General features: G+C 59.3%; 1 protein-coding gene across 1 annotated transcript in view; it reads right to left on the bottom strand.

The window, feature by feature from the left end:
• Positions 1-8,229, bottom strand: part of rasip1 (Ras interacting protein 1) — an 11,029-nt gene extending 2,800 nt beyond the window's left edge. The window contains 14 exon segments of the mRNA XM_088940120.1: positions 10-56; positions 58-249; positions 446-558; positions 881-1,032; positions 1,125-1,165; positions 1,335-1,496; positions 2,183-2,526; positions 2,613-2,847; positions 3,769-3,921; positions 4,008-4,234; positions 4,539-4,883; positions 5,271-5,716; positions 7,376-7,509; positions 8,105-8,229. Of these exon segments, the coding sequence (XP_088796246.1) occupies positions 10-56; positions 58-249; positions 446-558; positions 881-1,032; positions 1,125-1,165; positions 1,335-1,496; positions 2,183-2,526; positions 2,613-2,847; positions 3,769-3,921; positions 4,008-4,234; positions 4,539-4,883; positions 5,271-5,716; positions 7,376-7,509 (2,591 nt within the window). The 5' untranslated portion in view covers positions 8,105-8,229.
• Positions 8,230-9,868: the final 1,639 nt, after the last annotated feature.

The raw sequence follows: 9,868 nt of genomic DNA, 5'->3' as shown, positions 1-9,868 counted from the left end.
AGCAGGGACGTGTTGGTGAAGAAGAACAGGTAGCCGAATGTCTGGGAGGTGAGGGGCCGGGGGGAGGAGGGCCTTGCGCGTGAGGGCGAGGGAGCGCCGGTACACGTCCAGCAGGCCGGCCACGGGCCGCGGTAGCGCCGACACGTCGCCCTCTGCGCCCCCCCCCTCCTGCTCGTCCTGCTCGTCTCCGCCGGGCGCTGTGGAGAAGGGGTTGGTGTCCAGGAGCGCCGGCAGCAGGGAGTACAGGGTCTGTGGGCGGGAAGGAGAGGTCAGTTCTTTATAGGAGGCTGCAGTGACAGGCTCCAAACTCCAGGTGGCAGCACCCTTTACCCATAGGCTGCAGTGCAGTGGCTGTCCACATGGTGGCAGCAGCATTTCCTGAAGGCCGCCTCACAGAGGATGGGCTCCAGGCTTCGGAGTGTCTCTGCCGCGAGGTGTGGCTCACCTTGGTGAGGTGGTAGACGCACTGCTGGAAGGTGTACATGATGACGTCATCAAGCAGCGCCAGGGCCTCGGCGCAGGTGTCCAGGTCGGCGGAGAGGGCGGGGTCTCCGGGTGCTGGGGGCGGGAGCAAAGGGGGATTGATAGGTTACAGGGTCCAATGGCAAGCCAAACGCCAGGAGTCGGTTCAGTTCCTCTGGCTGGATGGGTGTCATGGCAGGGCAGAGGTTCGCGATACTGCCTCGCAGCGCTGAGGCCCCGGGTTCGATTCCTGGGGTACTGTCTGTGTGGAGTTCGCATGTTGCATGTGAACAATCTACCGCTGCAAATGCTGATGTACCTCTTGTCACTGGCAGTTCTACGGTTACTAAAGCGACAGACGTCTTCCCTCATACTCCTACCACAGGTACTGCTGCTGGACGACACTGTCCTGCCTCACCTTCAAACTCCCACTCCTGCTCCATCTCCTCCACTTTGACCTGGAAGAAGTTCAGCAGCTCGGTGGCGTTGGACATCCAGAACATCAGGGGCCGGAGGTCAGAGGCCACTTCCTTAATGCTGGGCGCGCTCAGCTCTGCCCCCTCCGCTGGACTGCAGGACACAGGAAAGAGCAATTTTGGTACTTTCACAAGAACGCGGCCACACGCACAACCCTGGAGAGAGGACGGAGGAGGAGATCTTACTTCTCGGCTGGGTGCTTGTCTCCAAACTCCTTGATCTTGTCCTGAGAGAAAGGCGGAGAAGAGAGGGTCAACGCGGTGCCTGACTGACAGACAGCACGAGCCGCACCCAGAGAGCGCGAGTGAAGCGAAGGAAGGAGCAGTGCAGGTACTGGAGAGGGAGCGGCAGACTGGCCCACGAGCACCGCTGGAGAGACAGGGTGAGAGACTCACCCAGGCGATTGCTTTGATGTGATTGGCTGTCTTCAGGAGAACCTGGGGCAGGAGGACGGGATCAAGCTGCTTGGAGGCGTGGTCTATCATGATTGACAGGAGGTATGCAGGTGCCAAGGCACCACCTCCAGAGTCAGGAGAAGAATTCTTAGAAATAATCTCCTGTGGGAGAGAGAGTATAATATAGACCCTAGAGACACTCCTCACACACAGAGATTAATACAGACCCTAATACAGACCCCAGAGACACTCCTCACACACAGACATTAATACAGACCCCAGAGACACTCCTCACACACAGAGATTAATACAGACCCTAATACAGACCCCAGAGACACTCCTCACACACAGAGATTAATACAGACCCTAATACAGACCCCAGAGACACTCCTCACACACAGACATTAATACAGACCCCAGAGACACTCCTCACACACAGACATTAATACAGACCCCAGAGACACTCCTCACACACTGAGATTAATACAGACCCCAGAGACACTCCTCACACACAGACATTAAAACAGACCCCAGAGACGCACCTCACACACAGACATTAAAACAGACCCCAGAGACACTCCTCACACACAGACATTAATACAGACCCCAGAGACACTCCTCACACACCGAGATTAATACAGACCCCAGAGACACTCCTCACACACAGAGATTAATACAGACCCTAATACAGACCCTAGAGACACACCTCACACACAGAGATTAATACAGACCCCAGAGACACACCTCACACACTGAGATCAATACAGACCCTAATACAGACCCCAGAGACACTCCTCACACACATAGATTAATACAGACCCTAATACAGACGTGGATGTAGTAGGTACCTGCAGTAATGCATCGATGTGCTTGGGCAGGAACCTCAGCACTGGGTCCGGAGAGCCCAGGTACTCCCTCAGAGCCTCCTGTCTGTCTGTTAAAGCTCCCGGGCAGCAGGGCGGCCCCGAGGGCGGAGCCAGGGACAGGGCCCGTTGCCACGGCAGCGCCAGCGAGAGGGGCGGGGCCGGCACGACCCGGGGGTCGCGGTACAGGAAGACAAAGTGCTGGCCCAGGCCCAGCAGGTCGCCAGGCCTCAGCTCGGCCTCCCGGTACAGCTCGGCGCCATTGTGAGTCACGGGTGCCCCCCGGAAGGGCCGGACGAGGGCGGGGCTCGGGGCCGAGGGGCGGGAGTCTGGATGAGAGAGAGAGGGGCTGTTTTAGCAGAGGGCCTGGTCCCCGCAGCCAGCCAGCCAGGCAGACACAGGAGCCGTCAATCACCTGAGGCCGGGTGGGCGTGGCCAGAGAGGGCGGAGTCTCTGCGGACCAACAGGTGTCGAGGAAGCAGGTCGGGGGCGGAGAGGAAGGTGTCGACCTTCAGGGGCTTCCTGCGTTTCCCCGCCCTCTCCCTCTCGCGGTCTCGCGCCCGGTCGCGCTCCGGCCCGTCCCTCTCCCGCGCGGCCAGCAGCCGGCCGAACACGTGCGTGTGTCCTGACATGATGTAAAGCACGAAGTCCTGCGGCGGCACACAGCGGCTCACAGGTAAGGGAGTCAGGGTCAGAGAGTCGGTGCGTCAGTGCGTCAGAGTGTTAGAGTGTCAGTGCGTCAGTGCGTCAGTGCGTCAGTGCGTCAGAGTGTTAGTGCGTCAGTGCGTCAGAGTGTTAGTGTGTCAGTGTGTCAGTCAGTCAGTGTGTCAGTGTGTGTCGGTGTGTCAGTCAGTCAGTGTGTCAGTGTGTCAGTCAGTGTGTCAGTGTGTCAGTGTGTCAGTGTGTGTCAGTCAGTGTGTCAGTGTGTCAGTGTGTCAGTGTGTGTCAGTGTGTGTCAGTCAGTCAGTGTGTCAGTGTGTCAGTGTGTGTGTCAGTCAGTGTGTCAGTGTGTCAGTGTGTGTCAGTGTGTCAGTCAGTCAGTGTGTCAGTGTGTCAGTGTGTGTGTCAGTCAGTGTGTCAGTCAGTGTGTCAGTGTGTCAGTGTGTGTGTCAGTGTGTCAGTCAGTGTGTCAGTCAGTCAGTGTGTCAGTGTGTCAGTGTGTGTCAGTGTGTCAGTCAGTGTGTCAGTGTGTGTGTCAGTCAGTGTGTCAGTGTGTCAGTCAGTGTGTCAGTGTGTGTGTCAGTGTGTGTCAGTGTGTCAGTGTGTGTCAGTGTGTGTGTCAGTGTGTCAGTCAGTGTGTCAGTCAGTCAGTGTGTCAGTCAGTGTGTCAGTGTGTCAGTGTGTGTGTCAGTCAGTGTGTCAGTGTGTCAGTGTGTGTCAGTGTGTGTCAGTCAGTGTGTGTGTCAGTGTGTCAGTGTGTGTCAGTGTGTCAGTCAGTCAGTGTGTCAGTGTGTCAGTGTGTCAGTGTGTCAGTGTGTGTGTCAGTGTGTGTCAGTGTGTCAGTGTGTCAGTGTGTGTGTCAGTGTGTCAGTCAGTCAGTGTGTCAGTGTGTCAGTCAGTGTGTCAGTTACCTTGCTCTGGTCGTACCCCTGCAGCAGCAGGAAGTATGGGCAGTGAGCAGGGGGCAGTATGAGACTCTGGGACATCCTTTCCAGGTCAGAGCTGGCAGCTTCTTCCTCCCGAGCTCCTGCCTGCTCCTCGGGGCTGACCTGCGCCCCCCGGGGCTGTGGGAGAGGTCAGCCGTGAGCCCCCGAGCCGCACGCCCACGTCAACGATCCTGCCCCGCCCGCCGCGGCCCCCCAGCCCTCACCTCGCCCGGGTCCGTCTCGATCATGCTCATGATGTCCTTCCGGGCCGGGCTGCCCGGACCGCTCCCCGGCAGCGGGCTGTCGTTGCCGAGCTGGTGGCCCTGGCGACGCCGCAGGCTCAGGTTCATGTCGCTGATGCTGCGCCTCAGGTCCGCGCCCCGCTCGATCGGGCCCCGCCCGCTGTCGGCCCCGCCCCCCGAGGCGATGCGACTGCGACGCCATCTCACCCCTGGGATTAACAGTAATCATCATCGTCATCATCGTCAGCCCCACGGTAAAGAGTTTTTCAAATCTTTTCACACGTGGCCAGCTGTGCCCGCACCTCACTCCAGTCTCAGATTGCTTTTAATTCATCTTGACATCTTACTTGTTTGCATCTTTCTCTCCCAGCACCCACCACTTCCCGGGACCACTTTTACAGTAAACTACACTTCCCAGGAACACTTTTACAGTAAACTACACTTCCCAGGAACATTGTGCTCTCCTCGCCACTTGGCTGCAGATTTCCTGGGAGCCCGCGCGCGCCTCTGTACCTGGGTCTGCGTGCTGGGAGCCCTGAGCCGAGCCCCACTGCCGGCCGACGCGAGTCGCCGCTGGTTTCCCAGTTTCCCCACCTGCGTAGCCGGCGCCTTCCCTGTCCCTCTGCGCCTCCCTCTCTCTCTCCTCCTGCTCGTACTCCTCTCGGCGCCGGATCTCGAAGCGCCGCTCGTAGCCCTCCTTCGGCCTCCACATGTCCAGCAGCAGCAGGGGCCGCTCCCAGGAGGCCACGCCCCTGCGGCACTTGGCCTGCCAGTCGATGCCCCCCGCGGGCCCGGGCAGGGGCCTGCCCACCACGTCGCACAGCACGAAGTCCTCCGGGCGGGGCTTCCTGCGGGCCGCTGGGATAGGGGCGCGAAAGAGGTGGGGTTAGCGCAGGCCTCCGCGGCCTGCTTCAGGGTTTAACTGGGCCTGCGCTTCCCCACCCTGTCCTGCAGGGGGCAGCACTGGTAGACGACTCTCATTTTCAGTCCCATCGTTGACTTCCCTTTGCTCTCTTACGCATCAACAGGATCGTAGCGAAACCGTTTTGACATGGGGAAATACTGGCTTACATTTCTTTATCGTTCTTGACGGGATGATGCAGGATGATGGGAAACGGAGTTTCCTACAAGCCTACTGCCCGAGATCTAGACTACATTGCCCATGATCCTCTGCCAACGATTTCGGTTCCTAGTGCATTGTGGTAAATGTAGTTCCCCTCCTGCCCACTGCTCATGTGTGCTCACCTCCATCCCCCCCCTCCGTGTCGGCGTCCCGCTCTCTCTCGGTGTAGCGCGTGATGACGTGGCAGATCAGCTGCCGCGCGGAGGAGTCCGCAGTCGCCAGCACGCTCCTGTAGTTGGCGCCGGTGGACAGCGCGTCGCCGTAGACCTTGATGAGCCCTGGGGGCTCCCTGTCCTTCTCGGCCTCCCGCTCACGGTCGCCCCCCGGCCCCCGCTCGCGGTCGCTGTTGGAGCGCCCCCGCAGGAAGAGGTGCGACAGGCGCTTGGCCCGGGACTGGGGGTGCGCGGCCGCGGGCCGGGGCCGCAGGAAGGAGGGGGGGTTCGAGGGGGGCGGGGAGAGGGAGGGTGTGGAGAGGGAGAGGGCGAGGGGGAGGGGGGGCGCGGAGGAGGCGGGGGGGGCAGCGGCCGCAGCGTCGCCCAGGGAGACGGCGTCGGAGCTCGTGGTGGACCTGTGGGTACAGCACCCCAATATCAAGACTGAGACAGTGAGTGAAGAAACAGCACCCCGATATCCAGACTGAGGCAGTGAGTGAAGAAACAGCACCCCGATATCCAGCCTGACACAGTGAGTGAAGACACTGCACCCCGATATCCAGACTGACTCAGAGGACACAGATCCAGAGGGACACCGATCCAGAGAGACACTCAGAGAGACACAGAGGGACAGACACCGATCCAGAGAGACGCTCAGAGGGACACCGATCCAGAGTGACGCTCAGAGGGACAGACACCGATCCGGAGAGACACAGAGGGACAGACACCGATCCAGAGAGACGCTCAGAGGGACAGACACCGATCCGGAGAGACACAGAGGGACAGACACCGATCCGGAGAGGCGCTCAGAGGGACACAGAGAGACAGACACCGATCCAGAGAGACGCTCAGAGGGACACAGAGGGACAGACACCGATCCAGAGAGACGCTCAGAAGGACACCGATCCGGAGAGACGCTCAGAAGGACACCGATCCAGAGAGACGCTCAGAGGGACACCGATCCAGAGAGACGCTCAGAGGGACAGACACCGATCCAGAGAGACGCTCAGAAGGACACCGATCTGGAGAGACGCTCAGAGGGACACCGAACCAGAGAGACGCTCAGAAGGACACCGATCCAGAGAGATGCTCAGAGGGACACAGAGGGACAGACACCGATCCAGAGAGACGCTCAGAAGGACACCGATCCGGAGAGACGCTCAGAAGGACACTGATCCAGAGAGACGCTCAGAGGGACAGACACCGATCCGGAGAGACGCTCAGAGGGACAGACACCGATCCAGAGAGACGCTCAGAAGGACACCGATCCGGAGAGACGCTCAGAGGGACAGACACCGATCCAGAGAGACGCTCAGAAGGACACCGATCCAGAGAGACGCTCAGGGGGACACCGATCCAGAGAGACGCTCAGAGGGACAGACACCGATCCAGAGAGACGCTCAGAAGGACACCGATCTGGAGAGACGCTCAGAGGGACACCGATCCAGAGAGACGCTCAGAGGGACACAGAGGGACAGACACCGATCCAGAGAGACGCCCAGAAGGACACCGATCCAGAGAGACGCTCAGAGGGACACCGATCCGGAGAGACGCTCAGAGGGACACAGAGGGACAGACACCGATCCAGAGAGACGCTCAGAAGGACACCGATCCAGAGAGACGCTCAGAGGGACACCGATCCAGAGAGACGCTCAGAGGGACAGACACCGATCCAGAGAGACGCTCAGAAGGACACCGATCCAGAGAGACGCTCAGAGGGACAGACACCGATCCAGAGAGACGCTCAGAGGGACACCGATCCAGAGAGACGCTCAGAAGGACACCGATCCAGAGAGACGCTCAGAGGGACACAGAGGGACAGACACCGATCCAGAGAGACGCTCAGAAGGACACTGATCCAGAGAGACGCTCAGAGGGACAGACACCGATCCGGAGAGACGCTCAGAGGGACACCGATCTCGAGAGACGCTCAGAAGGACACCGATCCGGAGAGACGCTCAGAGGGACAGACACCGATCCGGAGAGACGCTCAGGGGGACACAGAGGGACAGACACCGATCCGGAGAGACGCTCAGAAGGACACCGATCCGGAGAGGCGCTCAGGGCGGCAGTACCTGACAGACCCGGCGCTTGGCCATCGCCGGCCCAGCTTAGCGATCTGCTTCCGGGGGGAGTTGATCCACAGCCCGACGGGAAAGTGCAACTTCCGGAACCGCGGACTGCCCTCCTTCTTCTCCTCGGACAACATCTGGGACGACAGGCCAGGACACAGCGACACGGGAAGGGTGAGAGGCGGCGGGCTGGACTCCTAGAGGATCCGGCTCCCGGAGCGCAGCCCACTGATCCACTCCGGGTTTTAGATTCTGTCTTCCTTGTAAGCAGCACCAGTAACACCAGTATCGTCAGATGTTACCGGCTGTTCCTGAGGCCCTGTGCCACGGGTGACTCTGGGTTCAGAGTATTGCCAATCCCGGGGGCTGCGGGTTCGAATCTGGTGGGCGTGGCACAGCGGCCAACCGCTTGGGCTCTGAGGGACGACCTGCTCCGGGCGCGAGTCCCCTCTCTCCCTTCCACAGCCCGCAGGGCCCTGAGAAACGCACCCTGGGTCCGGCCCTGGCCCGATCGCCCCTCCTGTCCAGCGGCATGGCCCCCTGCTGTCCCCCCTCGGCCCCCCCCCCGCCGGCAGTCCCAGGCTTGTCTGAGTGTGGCCACGGCCCTCTGAGCCCGGAGCCCTGCCTGACTGCCCAGTCCTGACCAGCTCCTGATTTCCCATTCCGGACGACGACGACGACAACGACGATGAAGAGGAGGAGGAGGAGGAAGATGTTTGCCATCGGACTCACCTTGACGGACTCCCGGCGCTCGGGTGCGATCCTCTCTCGTGGCACGGAAAGCAAGATGAAGCGATCCGAGGGTTTCCAGCAGCAGCTCCTGGGTTACATGCTGAGCGAGGAAGAGCCTGTGTCTCTCTGCGCCTCTGAGCTGCAGTTCCTGCAGGGGCTGTAGATAGAGCCTCAGCTCCATTGTTCTCCATCTCAGAGCTTCCTTCCTCCACCAGCTGGGACAACACCTATATCCTGAGCAGCAGGGGGCTGGGGGGGGGGGGGGGACAGGGGGGCCGGTAGCCCGGAGCTCTGACGCTGAGACCGACTGGACTGGGAGCTGGATGAGTTCTTCACTGGGATTATAATCAGACTCACTGACACTGACAGAGCAGTCTGAGGCTCTCCAGGCTGGACTGGACTGACTGGACTGGGAGCTGGACTAGTTCTTCACTGGGATTATAATCAGACTCCACTGACACTGACAGAGCAGTCTGAGACTCTCCAGGCTGGACTGGACTGACTGGACTGGGAGCTGGACTAGTTCTTCACTGGGATTATAATCAGACTCCACTGACACTGACAGAGCAGTCTGAGACTCTCCAGGCTGGACTGGACTGACTGGACTGGGAGCTGGACTAGTTCGTCACTGGGATTATAATCAGACTCACTGACACTGACAGAGCAGTCTGAGGCTCTCCAGGCTGGACTGGACTGACTGGACTGGGATCTGGACTAGCTCTTCACTGGGATTATAATCAGACTCCACTGACACTGACAGAGCAGTCTGAGACTCTCCAGGCTGGACTGGACTAACTGGACTGGGAGCTGGACTAGTTCTTCACTGGGATTATAATCAGACTCCACTGACACTGACAGAGCAGTCTGAGACTCTCCAGGCTGGACTGGACTGACTGGACTGGGAGCTGGACTAGTTCGTCACTGGGATTATAATCAGACTCCACTGACACTGACAGAGCAGTCTGAGACTCTCCAGGCTGGACTGGACTGACTGGACTGGGAGCTGGACTAGTTCGTCACTGGGATTATAATCAGACTCACTGACACTGACAGAGCAGTCTGAGACTCTCCAGGCTGGACTGGACTGGCTGGACTGGGAGCTGGACTAGTTCTTCACTGGGATTATAATCAGACTCCACTGACACTGACAGAGCAGTCTGAGACTCTCCAGGCTGGACTGGACTGACTGGACTGTGAAACTATGTAGCTATTTTAGTCCTTTAGATGTGCCTGAATTTCATTATTTTGCTGAAAAGAGGAAACAGGAAGTGCTGTGTGCAACAGGAAGGAAAGAAAGATGGAACTGTGGACGTGTGTGACCTCTGACCAGCTCTGAGCAGGACGCGGCTGACAGGAAATGAAGAAAAGGGAAAAATATTTCTGCTTTTTGTTTTTTAGTGCGCGTTGTGTGTCGGAGGGCGAGACGCTGTGCTGGAGAGAGCGGCAGGGACACACGCAGCCGGTGGGAATGAAGAACAGGGAGGGCATCCCTGCGACAGCACTGGAGCCCTGGGTTCGATTCCCGGGGTGCTGTCTGTGTGGAGTCTGCATGTCCTCTCAGTGTTCACGTGGGTCCAGTGCTGTGACTTCTGGGAAAACTGGCCCTGGTGTGTGTGTGTGTGTGTGTGTGTGTGTGTGTGTGTGTGTGTGTGTGTGTGTGAGCCCCTGCGGCGGACTGGATGAAGTGGACAGAGGAGCTGAGCTGTCCTCTGACCTGCGGAAGAACTCAGCTCTGTGAACTGTTTCCGCTGGGTGACTGGCCCT

Source organism: Atractosteus spatula, chromosome 22 (genome assembly GCF_055471065.1).
Source record: "Atractosteus spatula isolate fAtrSpa1 chromosome 22, fAtrSpa1.hap1, whole genome shotgun sequence".
Lineage (NCBI taxonomy): Eukaryota > Metazoa > Chordata > Actinopteri > Semionotiformes > Lepisosteidae > Atractosteus > Atractosteus spatula.
The sequence above is the reverse complement of the archived record's forward strand: the minus strand, read 5'-3'. Positions and strand labels throughout refer to the sequence as shown.